Below are 24,079 nucleotides of genomic sequence, written 5' to 3'. Positions count from 1 at the left end.
CTTTGGAGCAGATATAGTATTAAAATATTGCTGTCTCAGCAGAATGGACCAGATGAATTCCTGCTTACTGTGGTTTAGTCTGCCTTCACCGAACAAAGTTATACACAATCAAGACACAAGATGATTTAGTATGTTGTGACCTCCAAAAGTTGACCTCTTCTGTGGATTTAGCACATATTGAATCAGTGTCATGAATGCTTTGTCACACGCTCGCATATAACCCAGCACATCTTTGGGTCATGCCCATGTGCTTTGGCAGCTTTCTAGGACATGTGATATTGTGCATAGTTCATCATATGCCCAAGTCATAAGACTAGTTCAACCTGCCCAAAATAATCTACTTGTGCTTTCATCAAGACACAGGAGATAATGTATATCAGCCCTTAGACTACACTACAGTATATGTGGAAAAAGTGCAAGATTGTGAAGTCATATCACCTTTTTCCCAAGAGAACCAGAACAAACTCTTTCAGTCTTGTGTTAAAGGTTTGCCTGGAGTACCTTCCTACTGTGAAATGTTTAAGACATACAACATGGCATGTGGTTATCCAGCCCTCAGAAATACATTTTCAAAATACTGCAATGAACAGCCTTGTTCAGTTTTCTCCATTATACTCTATACCCTTTCCAAATGAATTTCCCCTCCTTCCATTCTGTCTGGAGTCAATGATACTGAACCAATAGAGCAATGCCCAACACTGAGTCACCCACTTTGGTTCCTACAGCATGCCACCAACCGCTCTTGGGCAGCTGGCTGCTGATGAAGAGAATACATGGGTAAGACATATTAGAACCCAAGAATCTTGTTTTTTATTCCCAGCTCTGGACAAAATAGTAGGTCTAGTGCAATAGGGGGCAACATGCAGGCGGTATGTAAGCCCCTGAGGCACTTTTGTGCTACAACATTAAGAACCGCTGCTTTCAAGTTCAAACAATGTTTCTAGCCCTCATGGTTTCAAAAAAAATTTTGAGAACATAAATGTAGTGTGCTCCTGTCTAGCTGTGTATTCCTCTAGGCATGCATATAGATATGCCTTTTTACCTACATACAATTCTATTTCTAGAGAACAGGTGAACAGGGCAGCAGCACCCCACTGACCCCAACACTAAAGGCATTCTACACTTGAATATTAAGCCAGATTCAGACCTATTCTGTCATGGCTCTCAAAAAAAACAACCCTGGGAACTCCGGTTCTGTGAGGACCCCAGTATCCCACCAGCAGGGAGTTTGACAGTTCTTTAAGGGAAACCATGCCAATTAAATCAGGTGCAAGCTAATTTTCAGGAACAGATGCTTCCTAACCTGCTCAGGATACTCATTTTCAGTATAGTGTGCCTTGAAAACAATCAAGAATGCTCAGATTTTGTGCAGTGTGCCCGAGCTAGTCCTCCCACCCCATCAGATCCTGCAGTGTACAAGGAGCTAATTTTACAAAGGGCATTGTACTGCCTTATCCTGCTGTTGCAGTCCACCCACTGGAACTCATTGGGCATGCTTGAAAATGAGGAGACCCACCCCTAAAGAGCAAAACCCACCACCTAATAAACAGAGATCCTGACCAGTTCCCTGCTTTCTCAGTTCCCAAAGCATGGCCATCGCTAATATGATGCTCTATAGCTCCCGTATCAGAATACAAGCTGAGCCACTGGTACTTTCTAATCTAGACCAACAGGTACAATTCCCTGTGCTAACATAATCAGCCCCTTCTCTAAATCCTAAATGTTTTATTTTAGACTTTTGGGTGATTTTTCAAGGGTTGCACACTTAACGCCAGTTGATTACAGTGCTGAAAGTCAAGAGTTCTTCAGTTTTACTCCCAAATGCTAGGCTGGTCAGAATGATTTGAATTCTTATTTTCCTGGATCTTGCTTTTCCATGGATTACCAACACCATCAGATGACACTCCCCCATCCCCCAGAGCTGAACTTGGACTTCCACCTCTCAAGACACACAATCATCCCCTAAGACACACATTCATTTCAGCTGTTCCATTACCCCTTCCAGAGGGCTAACAGTTCTGGGAATACTAAACCAAATGGGTTTCTGTTTTTCAGTTTAAATATTTATATTTCTTAAAAATGGGGAGAAAAAAATAATAAAAAGCAGGTGACTCTGGGCAACGACCATGAAAATTGGAAGAAAAGCCTACCCAACAGAAAAGAGAATAAAAAGATATTTGATTAAAACCTCCCACCACCTCCAGCAGGTTCTCTCTGTCTCGCCACTCACAGCAACAAGGGAGGGAGCAGTTGGGCCATCAAGTGCTACTGTAGGGGGCAAGGGAGGTGCTGAAGCACAAAATTATCTCAGTTAAATTGTGGCAGAGAAGAAGAGCAAAACCCCTTCTTTCTACCCTTTCCCGAAACAGACAATGCACTATGGCGAGTGAAAAGCTGGGGCAGGTAACACACACTCACAGGATGGGAGAAGGAAGGGATTTTGCAACCCTCCCACCCTGGTCTTTTCTATCTCTGGGCAACAAGTGCAGAGAAGCCACAAAGCTGGGGTCATCATTTCTGCCCTCCTCCTCCTCAAAAAATCTGGTCAAAGCCCTTGCCACCCCCACATTGCTGTGGTCTTATTTTCATGGCAGCAGAGGAAGGCTGAAATGGCTGAGACAACAGTGGTTGGCAGAGTCCCTGTCCCTCCCCCCTTCAGAAGCCACGCCTGTTGCTCCTCAGCCCATGAAGGAATCTCCCTCATCCTCCTCGAAGTGGCACTGCTGCAGCACCTTGATGTGATACTCATAGATCTTGAGGGCAGGTCCCAGGCGGATCGACAGGCCTGTCAACACATCGGTGCGTTGCATCAGCAGCAGAGATTTCCCATCGATCTCCTGTGGGGGGGGGGGGAAGTGACACAGGCAGAAAACATTAAGGTACTAGAATTCTCCATGAGGTGCAAGACACAAGGTTTCCCTTTCTAGGAGAAAGCAACTGAGATTTGGGACTGGTTGGCTTGAGAAGCACTAAGAAAAAGCTTCCTTTTTCTGAGAGCAGGAGGAGGTAGCATAGAAATCTATATGGCTGGAACTCTTCTTGAACCTAGGCACATTTATAGCCAAGTTTAAAAGCTCAAATATCTATAGACAAAAGTAACATTTTAGAAGAATCAGAACTCTTCCTTTGCTTAATGCCCAACAACCAAATGTTAAATCAAAACAAGGCCTCTAAGTGCTCTGACCTCTGCAAACCTTGAGGCAGAGGGAGTTCCATGTATGTGTAGTAGCAACCAAAAAACTTTCATGTCTTTTATGTCAGAGCACAGCACACCAAAAAGTATTTGGACTAAGACAGAGCACTTTGTTGAGGTTAAAACCACTTTGTGAACTTTTTAAGAACATAAGAACAGCCCCACTGGATCAGGCCATAGGCCCATCTAGTCCAGTTTCCTGTATCTCACAGCGGCCCACCAAATGCCCCAGGGAGCACACCAGGTAACAAGAGACCTCATTCTGGTGCCCTCCCTTGCATTGGCATTCTGACATAGCCCATTTCTAAAATCAGGAGGTTGCGCATACACATCATGGCTTGTATCCTGTAATGGATTTTTCCTCCAGAAACTTGTCCAATCCCCTTTTAAAGGCGTCTAGGCCAGATGCCGTCACCACATCCTGTGGCAAGGAGTTCCACAGACCAACCACACGCTGAGTAAAGAAATATTTTTTCTTGTCTGTTCTAACTCTCCCAACACACAATTTTAGTGGATGTCCCCTGGTTCTGGTGTTATATGAGAGTGTAAAGAGCATCTCCCTATCCACTCTGTCCATCCCCTGCATAATTTTGTATGTCTCAATCATGTCCCCCCTCAGGCGTCTCTTTTCTAGGCTGAAGAGGCCCAAACGTCTTTTTGTTGAAAAGTGGTATATAAATACTGTTATAATAACAACAACAACAGGATACATGAAAGGTTCTAAAGCAAGAATGGCCAACTGATGACCACAGATAGCATCTAAGACCGTAAGATTTATACATAGGTGCAGGTCCCAGAAGAGTAGACATGAAACCCAACGGATGGCATCTTCAACGGATTTCCTGGGATCAGCTGATGCAAGTGCACCAAGCATAGAATTTGGTTGGAGAGGGAGGGCTGGAAAAACCAAAGTCCAAACAGTTGGAAGATCAATTAGCCCCCTTTTTTGAAAGAACAAAATGAAATAGCAAACTGTAGACAGTGTGTACAAGTGTACATTAAAAACATAACAACCATGTTTTAGAAGTGCACTCACCACATTCTCAGTGTTTTCAACCAATGGTGTTTGTACCACAAGTGGTACTTGAGGTGGTACTCAAGGGACCAAAGACCCTTGCCACCTGGCAGCAGGACCAGCAATGCAATATGACAATCAGCAGGAGATTCAGATTAGTAGGTAGAGCTCCAGCATGCGCTTTTTACACGCTCAAAAAAGCCTTCTTGTCCAGCCGGAGCCTCTTACCAGTGTTTGCTGCGTTATGTCACACCTCTCAATCTGGAAGTAACTCGTGATGAGATCATTGCCAGTTTCTTCCAGGAGTACTTCCAATAGGTGGACCATGCAAAGTGGTACATGGGGGACAAATGTTGAGAACCCTGTTCTACATATACCTTTCCAGGGCTAATCTTAGAGAAAACCAGCTCTTCGAGGTTACAACCTAAGCCAAATGTGCAGTATTGACTGCAACATCCTAAGCCACCATCCAATCAAACATCTCCCCAGCTCCATCCATGAAGCAATTTTATAAGTTTTAAAAATGGATGTTTCTTTAAAAATTTTTTAATCATGGAGAGAATGCTACACAGAATGAAGGTACATGTGATACACTCTCTCTCTCTCTCTCTCTCTCTCTCTCTCTCTCTGTGTGTGTGTGTGTGTGTGTTTTTTTTTAAATGGACAACATCCCCTTGTGCTCTGGGCATGGTGGGGCAAGACTAGTCACTGAACTGGAGTCACTGGTGAGCACTTCCTGTATTTTACAATGTGAAAGTAGGAGGAAGTTGGGTTCAACCCATGCACGAAAAGCCTGTGGCAACTACTGTTTTAATGTACATTTTCATAAACCAATAGGTGGACCCCAGCAATAGGATACTGTACTCAAGTGCACACACTTCCAATCTCTGTTCTGTGATACAGAGTTGAATCCATCTGGAGCAGTATTTTGGGTGCAGCTTAACCTTAAGTGCTGAGTTTTCCTCCCAATAACCACAGTTTCTCACCTGTTCTTGAAAGGCAGTTGCTTGCTCAGCAAACCCAGCTTCTGTGAAATAATCCACAACATCGCTCACAGTCCATTCCACTGGGTCAGAAGGTTTCTCCTTCACTGAGCTAAGAGAAAGAGGAGAGAGAATTCAGACCACAGACACCTCACTGCCTGTGACTTCATGAGGAGTTCTCTTCTCACCAAAAACTAGATTGAAACCAGAGATCTTGATTAGGTGGAGGTGAAGGATGGGGGGAAAGTGTCAGGTAGATTTTCTGTATAAGGCCATGCCCCTCCCCCGCCCAGAAAATCTAGTCCAACAGTGAGAAGGGAATGCCACCCAGTGGCCAGCATCAAAATGGCATCATATTAAAGCTGATTCACACACTTCATTCCCCATGCCTCTTAATGGGGAAGTGCAAGTACAGGCAGTCATATCCGTGGGGGGTTCCATTCCAGCCCCACCAAACCCCAAAGATATAGAAACCGCGTTTACAGGGCAATGTTATATAGATAGTGGCCCCCGCACCCATTAAGATACCTTTCTATTTCCTTAGTAGCACTTGCAGCATGTTTCTTGCATAAACATTCTTGCTGAACTGAAGAACCGAACGTGCTGGCAACCAGCCTGCATGCTACAGAGAGCCTAGAGGAACTCCTGCTACCTGTTATTCACTCTGCAGCGTGCAAGCTGGTTCTTGATAACTGAAGCTGGTAAGGCTGGTATGCTGATAAGTGAATTCGCGGACATCAGATCTGTGGATATGGAGGCCTGCCTGTATTTCCGCCCCCTCTACATATTTTGAAAGCTGAACAAAGAAACAGGCTCACTTCCTCCAACAGGCAGCAAAGGTGCAGGCAGATGAAAATGCTTATAGGAAATTCCCCCCATCCCCCACATTGCTACCATTACACAAGAACATCTCTTAGGTGGCAGGCCCTTGCTCACTCTGATAGCAGTTTGCTTTCTCTGAGCACACAGCAAGAAATAGAAGCTGCTGCCAGAGCAAGCAAGGTATTGCTGCCTTGAGACTAAAAACCCCTCAGTGTACAGTGGAAGCAACAGTTCTTCCCTCTGTTCCAAAAACACAGAACAAAGTTAAGATGAGCTCATTCTAGAAGCCATTCTAGATGCTGTTGCCTAAATCTACTGCTGAAGGAAGGAAGTTTGGTCCTTTTCTAGTTTCCAAAAACAGGTAGGGAAGGGCTGAAAATAATTACACTCGCCTTTTGAAAGGATTTTCTCTGTAAACCGCTTTGTGAACTTTCCATTGAAAAGCGGTATATAAATACTGTTGTTTAATAACAACAACAACAACAACAACAACTTAGTATTCACTACAGAAAGATCCTTGATGTCAGTTTAAAACTTACGCGCAGCTGAACATTCTCCCATCTGCCTGGATGCCAGGTCTCCCAGGAGATGAGGGCACAGAGGGCTCAGTACCTGCAACAGCTGGTGACACTGGGAGAGAAAAACAGAAATGGGTCTTGTTCTGACTCAGTGTAATGGAGCTTTAACCAGTTCATGGATGAAATGACAGTGGGTGAAGCACAGGAATGGGGCTGCTGGGACTTTTTTTGAGACAGGAAAGAACAACAGCAGTCAGTTTCTATTCTCAACCCCCATACCCTTGGAGCCCAGATCTGCCAATGCACCTACTTACAGTCCTTCAACACTACTGTAGGAGTCACAAATGTAGTTCCAGGGTTGCATGATGACCCCACAGTAAAACCAGTATTGTTGAACCCAGCAGGACATCATATATTGGTGGCCATGCTACCACCTGCTGCCAAGATGCCATGGTACTGCCCTGCCTGGCTTGGTCCCACCTGAAATGGGAATAGCTGGGGCAGAGGTACATGAGCGGGCAAGATATGGCTGTGCAGCTCTGTCTGGTTCTTCAGGAGAGGCATGGCTTGGGGAAGGAAGGTGCAAAGCAAAGAGGGGGGTGGGGAGCTGCCACTCTTGTGCACAGCTGCTGTCTCTGATGGCACTCCCAAAAGTGGTACCTAGAAAAGTGGAACCTTGCAAAAATAATTTTTAAAAAAATGAAAAGCCCTGACTTAGTATTCAATAAGTCTTACTTTATCACCATCAGGGAAATCAGACAACAGATCCTAGAACCTTGAGGACAGTCAAGACTGATGAACTATCTTCCCAGTTCTCTACCATTCTTTCATGCCCAACGCATACCTGCTCTGTCTGGTTGCTGATAGGTGCTCCCATCTTTCTTGCTGCCCCCCAGATGTTGACAGGCACTTTCTCCAGGCCATGAGGCCTTTGTGTGACATCGCTCATTTCTCTCATGGTGGGGATGATCAGATCCTTTGTTCAAGGATTGCTCCTCAAGGTCTCTGGTGAGGGCACTGCTGGGTGGAATCCCTTTCCCACCATGCTTGCTGTCCTTACAGTCCCCATTCACCTGACCTATCCCAGGTCTGCTGTAGTTGCTGCTGGCCTCATAATCTGGTGCCACTTCTGAACCTTCAGACATGGTGGAGACTTCATCTTCGTCCTCTTCTTCCTCCTCCTCCTCTTCACCTTTGACCTCCTCACCTGCCTTCTACAAACACCAAAATAGATTAACCTGAGAAAAATCCAGGCCCTGCTTCCACAGCACCCCAAATTCACTACTCCCACTTTTCCAACCTTAGGTTCCTCTACTGTCTCTGATGTGGATGCCCTAAAGTTACTCTTTCATTTTTGTTGTCATAAGTCACCTTTGATGACAAATCTCACTTTCCTCACCTGATCAGCTTCCAAATAATACAATTCTAGGCATAGCCCCTTCCTGTAACCATGCCTCAGGGTCCAATCCTACCCAACTTTCCTGTGCTGATGCAGCTGCAATGCAGCCCTGAGGTGGGAACAAATGTTCCTTTACCTTGAGAAGGCCTCGATGATGGACCCACCACCACAGGATGTAGCACACCCCCTCTTGGTCTGGCTGCACTGGTGCTGGAAAATTGTATAGGACTGGGCTCCCAGTCTCCCTTATCTGTTCCAGAGCAACAGAGCATTTGGGGTAAGTGATGCAGGGAGCCTAAATGGCTCTGGAGTCACAGACTTCTGAGTGCTAAACAACAACAACAACAGTATTTATATACCGCTTTTCAACAAAAAGTTCACAAAGCGGTTTACAGAGAAAATCAAATATCTAATGGCGCCCTGTCCCCAAAGGGCTCACAATCTAAAAAGATGCAACACCAGCAGACAGCCACTAGAACAGACAGTGCTGGGGTGAGGTGGGCCAGTTACTCTCTCCTGCTAAATAAAAGAGGAGCACCCACTTGAAAAAGTGCCTCTTAACCAGTTAGCTACTATATGTTCAACAACTATATGCTACTATATGTTCAACAACTCTCTGAAAGAAGCAAGAACTTCCAAAATCTAGGGAAAAATTTCTTAGAATAAATTGAGAGCAATTAAAAATCATCTGTACTTTCTACCCCACCTGGATTTTTCAAGCAAATCTGTCTAGATTTATTGAAATCTCAGCATTACTTTCCTTGTCATGAAAAGCTTACCCAAAGAAGTGCAGACCAAAAAGGGGTGGTTCTTTTTTTATATTTTTATTTTACTGGCCTGTACCTGAATTCTGCCCCAGATCAAGACTGGGTAACACACTGGATTGAGAACCCTATTCTATGCATATCAGAATGTAAGTCCCATTATAGTCAATGGGGCTTACTTCCAGGAAAGTGTGGATAGGATTTCAGCCTTACAGCCCAATTCTATACATGTCTACTCAGAAATAAGTCCCACTGTAGTCAATGGGGTTTACTTTCAGGTAAGTGTGGATAGGACTGCAGCCTGGGAGCCCAATTCTATGCATGTCTACTCAGAAATAAGTCCCATTACAGTCCATGGGGCTTGCTTCTAGGTCAGTGTGGTTAGGTAAGTGTAAGTGTCCAGGTCAGTGTGGCAAGGGCTGCGATCCGATGCACACTTTCCTGGGAGTAAGCCCCACTGGGACTTCCTTCCAAGTAGAGGTGCACAGGACTGCGCCTTGGGAGATCCTCCAGAGCAGCACACTTGCCTGCTCCCCACCTCTTGACCTTACTGGAGGTTACAGAACCCTTCCCAGCAGGGACAAACTCTGTCTTTGTTCTGCTTTATATGGAGCCTGGCACGGCGGGGGCGCGCCAGCCCTGGGCCCAACACGTGCACCCCCAGCGTGCAACTCGAGGGCAGCTCGCAGGTATGCGCGGCGGTGCAGAGGCTGCTTGCGCGTCGAAGGGCTGCGCCCGCCGCCCCTACGCGAGGGCCTGAGGTGGGCGAGTCTGCCACTCAGCAGCGCCTTCCAGCACACTTCAGAACTGCACGGGAAAATACTGCCCCGCTGAGAGGCAGGCACCAATCCTAGCGCCCCCTCCGGTGCCAGCGCGACGTGATTGGGTGCCGCCCGCGACTCTTCCTCCCCGACACACGCACACCTGCACGAGCGCCCGCTGACAACATTTCGGGGCTGGGCGCTGCCCACCCTGCCCAAAAGCCGCTCCTCGCTGGCTGGCTGCCCGCCCCTCCCCCAAGTCCCCGGGCACCCCCTGCGCGCGCACTCCGGCCGGCCAGCCAGCCAGCCCGCCCGCCCGCTTCCGTCCTGCCCGGGAGCCTCACCTGTTCGCCCCCCGCCAGACCCGCCCGCCCGCCCGCTCCCGGAGCGCGCCCGGCCGGCGGCCCCTCACCTTGTTCCTGTGCGCCCTGGCGCCGGGGGCCCGGGCCTGCGCGCCTCTCTCCGCCCTGGGCACGGCGACGTTGTTGCTGCTGCCGCCGCCGCCGCCGCCCAAGCGGGTCCTCTCCAGCCTCTCCTCCTGGAGCAGCCCCTGTGCTCGGCCCCGAGTCACCCGGCCGCCCCCCGGCGCGGCGCCGTCGCCGCCCAAGTAGCGCTCGATCTCTCGCAGGCTGACGGGGGAGGGCTCCTCCTGGGGTGGGGGAGGCGGCGGCGGCGGCGGGCGCTCCCGTCCGGTCCGACGAGGCGGAGGCGGCAGCGGCGGCGGCGCGGCTGGCTCTGCGCGAGGCGCTGCACGCTGGGAGGACCGGGGCGTCGCGGTGGCGGCAGCGGGAGCGCTGGGCGGGGAAGTGCGGGCCGGCCGCTGCGGAGCCGCCGGACTGGCGGCGGGCGCTCCGCCTCGCCGGGGCGGCTGGACCCGCGCGGCGTTGCGGTACGAGATGCTCCCCTTGTAGCTGACGCGGAGCACGGCGCGCTGCTGGATGAGCTTCTCCAGCTCGGCGCGGGTGCGCTCGGGTTCCGGGCCGTGCCGCCGGCGCACCATGCGGCAGATGCGCTCCAGGTCCGGGCGCGCCTTGCGCGAGCGCAGCGAGTCGATGGTGTCCAGGATCCACTCTTGGTACCGCGGCGCCTCCTGGCCCGGGGGCGGCGGCGGGGGCCCGGCCATGGTGCTGCCGCCTCCCCCGGGGCTCCTCTGCCCCCTGCGCCGCTCCGCCTTGGCCTCAGCCCTCGCCGCACGGCGCGAACTGGACCCTCCGCCCGGCAGGCGCTGCTGCTGCTGGAAGCGGTGGCGCGCGGGCTGGTCCGGGCAGCGCGAGCTCCTCCCTCCCTCCCCTTCCCCCAGCCGCACGCGCCGCCGCCTCCACCACCGCCCGAGCGGGACCCGCAGCCGCTTAAGGAGGCGCTGTTGCCTCCCGTAGCCTCCCTACACTAGGCGGCTTAAGGTGGAGCAGGAGAATTCGCTCCGTCCCCTCAGTGGCCGCGCCTGCGAGCAAGAAAGAGCGCGCTCTGGCCGGCGCGGCACCAACGGGCGAGGACGCCAGTCTGCTCCACTGATAGCGGCACCGGGGAGCGGAGTGGAAGTTTGCTTGCCCGCCCCCTTCTTAACCCCCCCTCGCCCCCACACCAGCCCATTCAGCCACCTCCTTCCCCTGAAACCACCACAGTGCCTTGTCCAAGCCTCCTCCTCTGCTGACTCTCTGGCTGCCCTTGGAGGCTGGACACTGAAATATGAAAAGGGGCCACAGCCTCTAGGGAAAGGGCATCACCATGCCTGTTCCCCACCTCCTTCACTTCATAGGGCAGCCCTAGGCTGCATCGTGAAGGCTGCACTCTTAGGGCCCACTCCTATCCAACTTTCTAGTACCGGTGCAGCTGTCATGCAGCCTGGAGGAGACCTCTGTGACTGCCACCCCACCACAGGATGCAGCGCACACCCCATAGGCACTGCTGCACTGGCCCTGGAAAATTGAATAGGATTGGGCCCTCACTCTGGTAGCTAGAAGGAAGCATCACTGAACTCCCAAGACTTACTTCCAAGTAAACATACACAGGAGCAGGCTGTGTGACTTTTTTTAGCTGGCATAATCCTCTCATTTCTTTGCCCACAGGACAGTATAAGGAAGATTCCAGTAAACCCACAATGGCCGATGTGTCTTTCTGTAACACTGGCTTTCGTTTCTTAGAAATGTAAGAAAGGAGGCCCTTCGTTTGCTGAGTATGTTGCATTCCAGCTACTCTTTTAGGCCACGGCCTGGATGCAGGATATGATGACACAACAAATCAGACATGGCTGCTCACTTTAGAACAGCTTTGGGATCTGGTTGACCTCAAGGGATGCCTACCCCCACATGCTCCTTCAGTGCACTGTGGTTCTCTTCAGAGGTTATAAGAAGAGCCCCATTGGATCAGACCAAAGACCCATCTAGTCCAGCTTCCTGTATCTCACAGTGCTTGTATCTCACCAAGTATCTCCTGTTTCTTCCTGTATCTCACCAAGTGCTTCAGGAGGTATACAAGACAACAGACACAACCTGCATCCTGGTCCCCTCCTCTGCATCCGGCCTTCTGAGGTAACTCACTTCTAAAATCAGGAGGTTGCACCTACCTATCATGACTTGTAACCTGTGATGGACTTTTCCTCCAGCAATTTGTCCAATTCCCTCTTAAAGGCATCTAGGCAAGATGCTATCTCATCACCACTTCCTGTGGCAAGGAGTTCCACAGACTAATTATGTGCTGGGTAAAGAAATATCTTCTTTTGTCTGTCCTCACTCTCCCAACACTCAATTTTAGTGGATGTCCCCTGGTTCTGGTGTTATGAGAGAGGGAAAAGAGCATCTCTTTCTGTCCACTCTATCCAGCCCCTGCATAATTTTGTATGTCTGGATCATGTGCCCCCCCCTCAGGTGCCAGTTTTCTAGACTGAAGAGCCCCAAACGCTGTAGCCTTTCCTCAAAAGGGCGGTGCCCCAGTCCAGTAATCATTTTGGTCCTGCTGCTTTCAAAGGTGAGACAGATGGTGACTGGCGATAAGGCATCCCACTTGTAGAATTATCTTCTCAGAGAGGCTCACCTAGTTTCTACCTTGTTAGCCTTCAAGCTTTAGAGAAGGCTAGGCCTTTTAGAAACACCTTTTTGTTCTGCCAGGCCTTTTAGTATGAGAATACTCTGTCCAAGGCTTCAGGCCTGTGTGTACACACTCTGGAATCAGCTCCACTGAACACAGTGGTACTTACTTCTGAGTAAACATGCATAGGTTTGTGATTGATAGCATACCCACTTGTCATAATTATTACTATTCCTCATTCCTCCTCCCATGAATCATGAGGCTATTCCTGCAGCCATCATAATCCAACCTGCAAAGAGCCTGCAGATACTGGGTTAATAGCAGTGCCTGACCAGTCAAAATCTAAGCAATTCTGAGACTTGCTGGGTCAGACCATCTAGCTAATCTGAGAGTTAATTCTGAGAGATTAACTGGGTCAGACCATCTAGCTTGGTATTGTCCACAGTGACTGGAAATGGTTATTGGGGTTCAAGTCTTTCCTACTGAGGCCTTGCAAATGCCAGAGATTGATCCTGGGACTTTCTGCACACAAAGCAGGTGCTCTATAGCCGCTCTATAACCTCATCCTTAGTAACCATCCTTGAAGGCTGCATCCTTGGTAGAGATGAGACAAAAACAAACTTCTAGGTGGGTGTGTTTAGGGCAGTAGCATAGCTAACGATTGTGTAGCCTGGTGCCGAGCTCAAAATGTTGTTGCCAGGTGCAATTGCTATCTCCTACCCCCCTTAGCTATGCCACTGGTTTGGGGCCTTGTTTACATTTTATATGAAGTCCTCAGGGGATATGGAACTTTTCACAAGATGACAAAGCCTAGCAGATTAACACGATTCTTTTCCAGGAGTGGGATCCAGAGCCATACTCTTAGCAAATACTGTGTGTCACCTGTCATTCATGAACCAACCAACAGTAAAGGGGTGTGTATGTGTGTTGTTACAGTGGCTCTGCTGCTCGACTTCTGTTTCACCTTTTAAACTTAAGAGACATTTTACTGTTGGCAGCCTTGAACCTTAGCCCTAGAGAACACACTATAGAATCCAAAAGATTATATTGTGAAGCCATGTCTTATTTGATGCTAGCTGTAACTCTTGTTCATCTTATTTACCTGGTTGTTGGATGTTTAACTAGTGTTAACTGATCCTACTACCTACAGGGTAGGTGTATCTTACAGCACTTCCTTGCTCTGTAGTGCAGCATACCATCTCAAAATTGGGCTGTGCAGAAGGGGTAGGACTGTGCCAGTAGAAGTTCACTTGATTCCCATTGAGGGATGCAGAGGAAACCAACTAAACTACTGTACAGCAAAGATCCTTGCAATCCACCAGCCTGTCACAAGAACCGGCATTTTGCTAGTACACAATAATCTTGGTTTGTGCTAGGGCAACAAAGACTCCATGAGGGAAAGGGTATAGAGCTCAGTGACAGTATGTGAAACCTCACACAATTCCCCCTCAGTCTATTTTGTTTAGAAGGCGGAGAAAATTGGCAAATTTTGTCCTCAATAGGTAACTACTGTATCACCTCTCTTTTTACAGTATTATATACTTTTTTGTATGGTGTTTGACTATTTTAATTATAAATATAATTGTGCATGTGGTGATAACTGCCTGTTGCTCAGTGATAATTTTGCAAGCTACTACTGCATTTACAAAAGTGTGAGTTGAAGATGGTTAGTAATGAAACAGTCCAGAGATCATGAACTATATTCTCTCAAGGCGATACCACATATCAGCTGAGAAAGATGGCAGGATTTTGTCTCTGCTTACATTAAGTTCCTCTAACTCAGAATACTTTCATATATACCACATAATTCTATCATGGAATTTTAAGGCTGCTTGATAAAGTTTCCAGTTGTGGCATAAGTATACGATTGTTTAGGTGTAGTGCTGTGGACAACACCATCTCCTACCTTTACCACCCCCATTACTGATGGGAAACAGAGCTACAGGAAAGGGAAGCAATGTCCATATTCACAAGCTGAGTTTGTGCAGGAAGTGGTCAGGACAGAGCAAAACTCCCTTCCAGCCATCCCTTTTTGAACCTTCCACCTTTCACAGATAGAGAGCTCTAGCTTTGTTTTTTCTAGAGACCAAATGTCCACATGTATTAATTTTACTGTAAAGACTTACTCTGTGTCAAACCAATGGACTCTTCCAAGACAAAGCACTTGTGCTCCAGAGAGATTAAGTATTACTGCACCGAAAGACTACAGTATCATTTTTTGACATGTCAATTTCTCATTTAAAGTTCAGTCTCAACAAAGCACATACTGGGAAAGATGATCCAAGTGTGCCTTTTTTCTTCCTATGCACAAATGTCAAACCCATATGTACATCAGCATAAACTTTATATATTCATTTTTTAAAAAAACCAATCTTGGACCAACCATTCTGTCTGCATATCTTCCAAGAATCTGTCACAAGTTACAGATCCAACTTTAAAATTTTTAAAGTATCTAAACGGGGGAAAAAGGGATAGCTAATCTATTCTCCTGAAGTTTGGGTCTATTTCCTTATCTTGACAAAAAGGAAAAGGGATGAGATGCAGAAAAGCAAGTGTTAATGGAAACAAGATTCAAGTCTGTGCTTAGCTCAGGAGATTATACTCTCATGGTTGTGTACAACTTACTTATATAATAGCCAAGTAGTTAGTATTTGGGCCTAGGAGGGATAGTGTGCTGTCATAGCTATGAAAAGCTGGAGGAACTATGGGCAGGCTCTTTGGGCTATGGCTATATACTTACTTTGATTTGTAGTTTCTGCCGTTAGATAACTGGTAGTAATACCTAAACCAGTGCTTCTCAACCAGAAGTACACATGTGGTACTTCACGGTATGACAAGTGGCACTTGGCCCCCACTGTCATGAGAACCACAGCCTAGACAGAACCTGTTGAAATCAGGAGGCAGGGCACTGGTAGCAAGTTGTGGCTGCGCAGGGACCTGGCCCGCCAAAGAGGAGCCAATCAAGCAAGGGTGCAGAGCAAAGATCAGGAAAATACAGCAACTAGAAATGCCTCTTTCTTGCTGCTGAGAAAACTGTGTGTGGCAACTTCTGTGTATGGCAGCCATCTTCGATGTTTGCTCAGAAAACTGAACTTGCAAAACTGTGAAATATTTTACAAACGAGGACTAGATAGAATGAGAGCAATATTTAAGAGGATTTCAAGAGTTTAAAAGTGGCATGAGGTTTTGCTTCTCATGGTTATAGTCTCTCGCACGGACCCATCCCTACCTTTTGTCTCATTGCTACCTCTGGTCAAAAACGTTTTATGGATTGTTGAAAGAATATAAAAGCTTGCTATAACTATTCACAGTTAAATCACCATCAACTCTTTGGGGGGTGGGAGAGGGGAGGAAAAGAACTACTATCATTTGCCTCTAGCCTTACAGTCCTGGAACGTGCTGGAATCCCTAGCATGTATGCACTGCTGAAACAGAGACACCTGCGTTGGCTCGATCATGTCGTGAGAATGGATGATGGCTGGATCCCAAAGGATCTCCTCTATGGTGAACTCATGCAAGGTCTACAGGTAGACCACAGCTGCGATACAAGGACATCTGCAAGAGGGATCTGAAGGCCTTAGGGATGGACCTCAACAAGTGGGAAACCCTGGCCTCTGAGCAGCCCGCTTGGAGGCAGGCTGTGCAGCATGGCCTTTCCCAGTTTGAAGAGACACTTGGCCAACAGTCTGAGGCAAAGAGGCAAAGAAGGAAGGCCCATAGCCAGGGAGACAGACCAGGGACAGACTGCACTTGCTCCCGGTGTGGAAGGGATTGTCACTCCCGGATTGGCCTTTTCAGCCACACTAGACGCTGTGCCAGAACCACCTTTCAGAGCGCGATACCATAGTCTTTCGAGACTGAAGGTTGCCAATACTAATACTAGCTTAAAAACTGGAACCATGGAGATGAAGGATCCTCTAGAAGCACTTCTCTCAGAGAAACTGCATCTTCAAATGAACTGGATAGGCAGCCGGTCTGTTTCAGAATCTTTTGAGTTGAATTATTTAGCTGTTCCCTGAAGCTAGATACTTTCAGAATTCCTACTCACTGAGACAGTTCATCCCAACTTTCTGGTGTCCCTTATTCTACCACTTCAAATGAACATGCACATCACAAAAGCCCATTACAGTAACACTGAAGTGTGTGTTGTAAGAAAAGTCTGTATAGCAGTCAGACAAGGTACTCTGGCATCCTAGCAAGCTAGGGTTACATAAACCAGTTAGTCTTCCATGTGCCATATTCTTTGTTGTCTTAAGAATAAACTTGTTCAAGCCAAACTTGGAGATGGGCCCAGAAACAGCAAATTTAAACCATAAAGAAATAAAGTGAAATCTTAGCCAGCTATAATCGCCATACACATTGCAGGAAACCAGGATTCTTCAGTTCTGATAGAAAAGGAAGACACCTAAACCTAAGTGCAGATGTTCAGATACTCTGAGATTATTAGTAGAGGTGTTATTACAGCCTAAATCTTACTGAACACAATGGGTTTACTTCTGAGTAAAACACCACCATTTCCAAACACCTCTACTTATTAGGAGTCCTATCACATACAGTCTGTGTTGCAATGGTTGTGTCCTTAGTATCCTGAAAATCTTTTTGTCCTTAAAGCGATTTCTATCTTGTCTGTCCAGCACAATGTATTCTGCATTAGATTTTGCACACCACCTTTGTACAGTATTCTAGAACAAGACAAATGGGTAAGGCATTTATTTCCTACACAGGCAAAATATGAAAGAGCCTCAAATAGTACTGATTTTGGTGGTATAATATTGAATAGTTTAGTTTCAAAAATATTTACAGGCTCCATTGGCTAACATGACTCAAATTGATCCAAACAGACATCCCAATCCACACACTTTTAAGGCATGTCCATTTTCAATGAAGAATCCCACCCTAGCAGGTCATGCCAATGACCTGCAAGTGCAATAGATCTTCCTGGAAAACCTGTGTAATGTTTCTGCATTATGAAAATGTCTTTGAAAGCCCGAGTACTGTCTCCCATATCATTGTTCAAACTTCTGGTCAATCATATCACTGCAGCCCATCCCCCCCCAGCCCTAATGATCTGAATGCACATTTCAGGGAGGGAACATATTTTTTTAAACAAAACTTTATTGGTAATAGTTTCAAATATGTTTACAACAAAGCACACTGTTAAAGAGGAAGTAGGGTTTGTTTTTTCTCAGTGAAACAAATTTTGTTGGATTACATAGAAGTGTTCCCCCCTCCCCCCAGGGCAGGGAGTGGGTGGGTATTTAACTCCCCTTCTCCCCAACCCAACACAGAGGGGGCTGATGAGCTTCTTGGTGGGAAGAGGCCAAGGAGGAGTAGGAGAGACAAGCAAAGGTTGTCTGCTCCTGACAGCGCTTCTGTATGTGTTATATGTCATCTACCAATCTAAAGAAGCCTGCTCTGCTCCCCAGCCATGGGAAGAGAACAGAAGAAACTAAACTGACGAGTATAGAAAGACTGTGTATTTGGGATGGGGTAGGTGAAGACAGAACACAAAGGGGCATTGCATTGGAAGGGGGGGCTCAAAGAAGTCAGAACAGATTCATGGGGGAAATGAGCTGCCCTCCCCCACCAGACTGTGAGTCACAGCTCCTTGCACATCCATGTGTCTTGAGGGAAGACTCTAAACAAATGATCCTGCTGGTTCCCAGTCAGTATTGCAGGTCAGAATGGGACATCTTCCTTGTCAGCATGGCACTGAGCTTGCCCAAAGTAGTTTGCTCTTTCCAACACTGTTCCTAAACCTTATTCACACCAGGGCTAAAATTTTCACCCACCCCTTGTCATCTTTGCACAAAAGCACAGCTGGTGGATGGAGAGCCCAAGAACTGGAGAAACAGAGTTTCTACCAATAGACCAGGAAATTCTTGTAATACAGGAACAGAGGTTGATTTCTGGACTGGGAAGGATAGGTTCATATGCAATCAGTACACCTCTCACCTGCAACCCTCAAACTCTTCAAGTACTTTGCCCCATTCTGATTTGCTATCAAGAGGGACCCCCCCCCTTGCATTGAAGACTAACAGCAGTAAATAGTTTCATTCTATCAGATATCAATAGGGTGCTCATTTCTCCTCCATTCAGGCAAAGGTTGTAAGTTGCTTGAAAAAGTGGCTGCTCTTAGAGTTATTTTGGAGGCTGGGGGTGCACATCTAGAAGTTCAAGTTCAGACAAAGGTTCCAACTTTAATACTCCTGCTCCAGCCAGCAACCAGTCACTGCCCCCCCCCCTTGTGCAGATGTGATTATGCTTCCCTTCCCCAAAAAGGGGATAAAGACTGGACATAAGTGTGTCTATCCAAAATAAGAAATTCTCTATGCTAAAACCCAGCTGTTTACAGAGTTAAAATTTCTGCTGAAATTCATTTAACTGTGCTGAGAACAGAGCACAGTAGCACTGCCCCTGCCTAGACTGTTAAAACCTTTTTTATTTTTTATTTTATTTAAGCCAGTCAACTATTTCTTTAAACTTTTTCTTGAAAGTTAATAAAAGGAGCCTGGGAAAAATATACTGATAAAAAAAGACAGGGTTATCCCATAGGGGGAGGTGAGAAGGTTGGGCTGTTAACCCATTCAGTGCTGGTCTGAACACCAAAGTGCTGCGTGGATGTGTTTACTTCCTGCCCTCCCCCTGCCCCCTTCCAGAAGTCTTGCAATGCCCCATAAACCAAACCTTTATAGGTGGTGATGAATGGCAAAATATCCCCTTCCAAAAAAAAAGAAAAAAGCCACCAATATATCAGGGACTGTCCGACTAGGGTTCGTGTATGGGTTGGAGTCAATGTGAGGAGGAAGGGAATTTTGTTTAAAACCTGCCTGAGAGAGCCACCTTGTAGCGGGAGGTGGATGGATGGATGGCACTAAGACTACTGCCTTTTCCACAGCTTCAAAATGAACTCCCCTTTTCTCTCTTCTGCCCAAACAGATCCAGGTGAACCCCAACACTCTCCCACCTCCCAAAATTAACATACGGGCAAGCAACTTGGGCCCTTAGGGCTGATCAAATCCAGCCCTTTGTTTTCCTGGGCACACAAAGCAAGGGGGTGGGGAGGCTGGCCCTAAAACTCTGCAAATTCCTTGGCACACTTCTCAGTGATGGACACCCGGATCTCCTCTTCTTCATAGTCATCAAAGTTACTTGTATCGCCAGGGCCTTTGCACTTTGGTATAAAGGGAGCTTCCACCTGTAGATGGGAACGGGACAGAGGAAGGGATCATTACAAATCAAGTCTCCATGAGTTTGAGAGAAGATCAGTTATACTTTTAACTGTGAATGTGGGCTCCCAGCATTGTCACCACCTCTTCCCAGCTTAACAGGAATAAGGGGATTGAGTCATGAAACAGTGAAACGAGTACCAACTTTGCATGCAGAAGATTCCAGGTTCAATCCCTGGCAAGCATCTCTCGGTAGGGCTGGGAAAATACCACTACCTGAAACTCTGGAAAACCACTGCTGATGAAGATGGACTAATAGTCTGACTCAGTAAAATGCAGATTCTCATGGTCATGTTCAAGTAGGTGGGCAGGATACAAATCTTGAGCGCTTGCTACACACCCAGTCAGGACTGACTCAGCAATGAGGCTGACTGAAGCAGCCTCTTCAAGAAGTGGACTGCACAGTGGCAGCCAACTGACAAGGGATGTCCTGCAGCCTGCACTTGTCCTCGGCTCCCTCTGGCCCACTACCCACCCAGTCGCTTCAATTAGGACTGCAATCTTCTTCTCACTCACTGAGCACAAGGGGGATTGGAACACAGGCAACCCACCTCTTTCTCCAGTGCTGCTGCCATGAACAATCAAGGCGGTGGTGCTACAGGAAAAAGCAGCAGGGCAGTCCTATTCTAATTGCTCACTTCCAGGAATGGTCAAACAGAATTGCTCTGCCTTATTCTCCTTTTCCACCCATCAAGGCAGCCAAGTGGGCAAGAAAGAGGCACTCCCCCCCCCTCCTTTAAGTCTATTCCCCACCACCTCCCACTTGCTCCTGTCTGGTCATAGTCAAACAGGGTGGGTGGAGCACGCCGAGGACAGAGTCCTCTTCTTCTCCCAGCAGGCTCTGTTCATCCTGTTTATTCCCCACCATGACTGGACAGGTGCAAGCAAGAGATGGAAGTGGCAGGAGGAGGGCGGCTTCTGATTGCTTCACTGCATTGCCCTCACCTTGCCTACCTAAACAGGCAGGCAAGAACATGGAGACGCAGCAGCAGCAGCAAAAAGGAAGGAAGTAATAATTACTAGGGAGGGAGTTACACATGCGCTGACAGGTCTGCACCAATCCAGATAGCAGATCTATTTAGAACACCTCTGTCTCTGTCATGCCAGCTCACACCATCCTCAACTGTCCAAAGGTCTCCTGGTCCTTCAAACAACTCCTGTCTTTTCTCCCTTGCTGTCCCATATGCTTAGAGCTGCCTGTGCTTCCTCACTTCTTCAAAATCCACCATTTCCGTGAAGACTTGGCACCACACCTTAGTCCCCATTCCCTACCATAACTATCGGAAATAAGTTTGTTACACAATCATGTACTCCTCTGTTCACACCTGGCTCCTTCCTTTTCCCACCTTTCTTTTGTCTCCTTTGTGTTCCTATCTAGACTGTAAGCCCTTGGGGTAAAGACCAGTCTTTTGGTTCTTTATAAAATTCTTGTATCACTATGTAGATTGATACCACGAGAATAATAAACACAGCAGCAAGCCTGTAAAGAATACAGCTCAATCTATCTCAGCAGCAATGGATGAAATACCTGCTCCTTGATAACTCACACCCTCAATGTGAGCTCACTGAATTGGGCCCTCTCCACAGCAGCAGCAGCAATTCCCACCCAAAGCCCAGCCACCTACCTCTTCCTAGGACAGAGAACTATCCACTGTGGTCTGTTATCTGCTTCCTCCAGCTTAGGAAGAGGCCAGAACTCAATCTACTTCACCCCCAGAACATTAGCAAATCGGTCATACCAGGCTGGGGGAAGAACTCAAATGAGGAATCCTACCCTGTGCTCCTTCAGCCCATCTTATTTCACTAAGGCAGTGGTTCTCACATCTGTGTGTCACAAAGTCTTAGGGAATCATGAGGCACTTGCTGGGGCATCATGAACCATCCACTGCCCAGCAATAAGACCACGGTACAAGCCTCCAGACAGCGGCAGCATGATAGAGCTGCAACTGCAAAAAGCTCTCCAGATGGCCTTGATCCTCTTACCACTGTTTGGAGGCTCGCATGAACCCTCTGGAAGTGAATGGTGGTGATCTCCCCACATGACATGTTTCATAACATCATCACTCACTTCTGGGTTCCAAAGGCATTACAGCAGCTGTTAGTTTGGGAACTGCCATGTTAAGGGGTTCCTGGTCACTGTCCTTTAGTCCTGTTCCACTTGCAATGGCATTCACAAGGATCACTAAGCAGGACCTGCCTAAGGAGGCTGTAACCACCTAATGCTATTAATGCAGAAGCATGACTAAAGTCAAATTTATGGAAGAGAAGCCTTATTAGTATTTGTATACCACTTTTCAACCAGAAAGTTCACAACAGCCATTAGCCATGAAAGCTAAATGCAGTCTCCAGGTTCAGAGGCAGCATACCTCTGAACACATTGCCAAAGGGATCAACAGGGGAGAGCTGTTGCCTTCATACCTTGTTTCTGAATTTACGCTATTAGAAATGGAATACAGGACTACAAGGGCCACTGGCAGTTTTTCCTTTCTTCATGGCATTTGTATACTGATTTTTGGGCATAGCTCACAAAGCAGTTTGCATTAAAGAATTAAGCAACCATAAACAAAATATTACACAACGTATCATGTAAGAGAAACAGTAATGGTTATAAAGAGCCAGCTGTTGTTATACTGCACTTTCAAATCAGGTTCTCTGCCTTCCCCACCTCAGGGCAAGATGCACCTTCAGTCCCTCTGGGCTGGGAACAGAGGGAGACAGGGGTCCCCCCAACTGAAACAACTGGGAGGCAAGCAGCAGAACCTTAAGATTCTTCAAAGAAGAGAGGAGGAGCTGTGGCTCAGCAGTAGAACACCTGCTTTGCATGATGAAGTTAACAGGATTAATCCCTGGCATCTCCAGGTAGAGCAGAGAAACCCCGGAGCAGCCATTTTCAACCACTGTGCTGTGGCACACTGGTGTGCCACAGATGGTCTGCAGGTGCGCCACAAGAGCTTGGAAGAGGGTCAATTGTTAGTAGGGCCACTGGGAGGTGTGAGCCCCTGCTGTCAATGCAGTGTGCCTTGTCAGTTGTCAAAAAACCGATGGTGTACCTTGACAATTTTAGTGCCTTGTCAGTGTGCCATGAGATGAAAAAGATTGAAAATCACTGCCCTAGAGAATGACTGCTAGTTTGTGTTGACAATACTGGCTTAGGGTGCAATCCTGAGTGCATACCTTGGGCCGGCTCAAGTTCCTTGCGCTGGCCCAGCAGGGCCAATTCTCCTCGAGAGTTGGCTGGGCCGGCACAGGGACGCGTTGGCTTGCAGAAGATGAATCCGGCCTCCGCGCCGACTCAGGCAGGAAGGGTTGCGCTGGCCAAGAATGCAGTCCCTTTGCCAGGGAACATTGGTTTCCTTTGCCAGGATGCAAGGACCTCCAAGCATTATCTAGCAATGCACTTTCTAACCTGTTGTCTAACTTCCTAACCCAAAAGCCTTAGAAACAAGTCTTCAGAGACCTTCTGTTTAGGGCCTTTGAACCTCCTGGCACCTGAAGCAGTGTGCCAAAAGCTCCTCCCCTTTCCCTGGTGATGTGGTTGCCTCTGCTACTTCTATTGCCTGGGGCTGGAAAGGAAGAAGGGAATAGAGCGAATGGTGGGCAAGCATCCCCCATACTTCCCCCTTCTGCTCCTCCCTTCTTTTTCCAATCCTAGGCAGTGGGGGGGGGGAGCAGTAGTGGAGATGAGAGGGTGGACAAAGGCAGGCACCTCCCCTTCAATTTGGTGCCCTGGGCAACACCACAGTTGGCCTCCTGGATGCCTCTACTAATCCTTTATCCACTGGGGGAGCTTGGCAGACACAAGGGTATGGGGAGGCCGGGGAGGAAGCATTCCAGGATGGGGGGGAAGGGGGTAGACAGCGGTCCTAGGACCTGGCAGTTATGCTGGATCCCAACCCCATTCCCAAGCAGTGCAGAGCGGCTGCAAGTTATTCCGCTCTCCTCGGACTTATGCCACCTCCCGAGGGCAACACCCAAGGGCAACACCCATTGGGCTGTTGTGGTTTACCTGGGGGTAAGGGGAAGAGTTTCCCCTTGCCTCCAGCTGAGCAACTTTGGGCCCCAATCCTTTGCTAGATACATCACAAGCCTCCTGGCCTGCCTGTTCCAGCCGAAGATAGGATTGTGCTGCATGATGGAACAATGGTCTGGTTCATTATAAAGCAGCTTCCTATTATCTCAACAGGGAGTTACCAGCACAGACACAGCATAGCAGTAGATTTAACTGGATCCTAATCTTCTGACAACAACTGAGCACCATAACTTTTTCCCCCCAAAATCACACATCATTAATATATCCCAATGTGCAATGCAAGCATGTACAAGAACCTGCAAGTACACAGTTCAAGAAGTTGATGCTTGGGTATGTATGTG

General features: G+C 47.7%; 2 protein-coding genes across 2 annotated transcripts in view; both read right to left on the bottom strand.

The window, feature by feature from the left end:
* Nucleotides 1-10,703, bottom strand: SAMD1 (sterile alpha motif domain containing 1). The gene is made up of 5 exons (XM_066616200.1): nucleotides 9,868-10,703; nucleotides 7,376-7,745; nucleotides 6,553-6,643; nucleotides 5,195-5,303; nucleotides 1-2,837 (listed from the first exon to the last, which is right to left on the bottom strand). The coding sequence occupies exons 1-5, from the start codon at nucleotides 10,576-10,578 to the stop codon at nucleotides 2,679-2,681; spliced, it is 1,440 nt and encodes a 479-aa protein (XP_066472297.1). The 5' UTR covers nucleotides 10,579-10,703; the 3' UTR covers nucleotides 1-2,678.
* Nucleotides 10,704-17,574: 6,871 nt separating this feature from the next.
* Nucleotides 17,575-24,079, bottom strand: part of LOC136642225 (cAMP-dependent protein kinase catalytic subunit alpha-like) — a 47,339-nt gene continuing 40,834 nt past the window's right edge. The window contains exon 10 of the mRNA XM_066618581.1: nucleotides 17,575-19,677. Within this exon, the coding sequence (XP_066474678.1) occupies nucleotides 19,552-19,677 (126 nt within the window). The 3' untranslated portion in view covers nucleotides 17,575-19,551. The remainder of the gene's footprint in view (nucleotides 19,678-24,079) is intronic.

Source organism: Tiliqua scincoides, chromosome 2 (genome assembly GCF_035046505.1).
Source record: "Tiliqua scincoides isolate rTilSci1 chromosome 2, rTilSci1.hap2, whole genome shotgun sequence".
NCBI classification, from domain to species: domain Eukaryota; kingdom Metazoa; phylum Chordata; class Lepidosauria; order Squamata; family Scincidae; genus Tiliqua; species Tiliqua scincoides.
This window is presented reverse-complemented; position numbering and strand designations above follow the sequence as displayed.

Coding starts and splice junctions, on each gene's coding strand:
- SAMD1 (XM_066616200.1), bottom strand. CDS start 10,578: ATGGCCGGGCCCCCGCCGCCGCCCCCGGGCCAGGAGGCGCCGCGGTAC. Junction 7,746..9,867: donor CCAGGGCGCACAGGAACAAG/GTGAGGGGCCGC, acceptor TGGTGTTTGTAG/AAGGCAGGTGAGGAGGTCAA. Junction 5,304..6,552: donor GGGAGAATGTTCAGCTGCGC/GTAAGTTTTAAA, acceptor TCTTTCTCTTAG/CTCAGTGAAGGAGAAACCTT.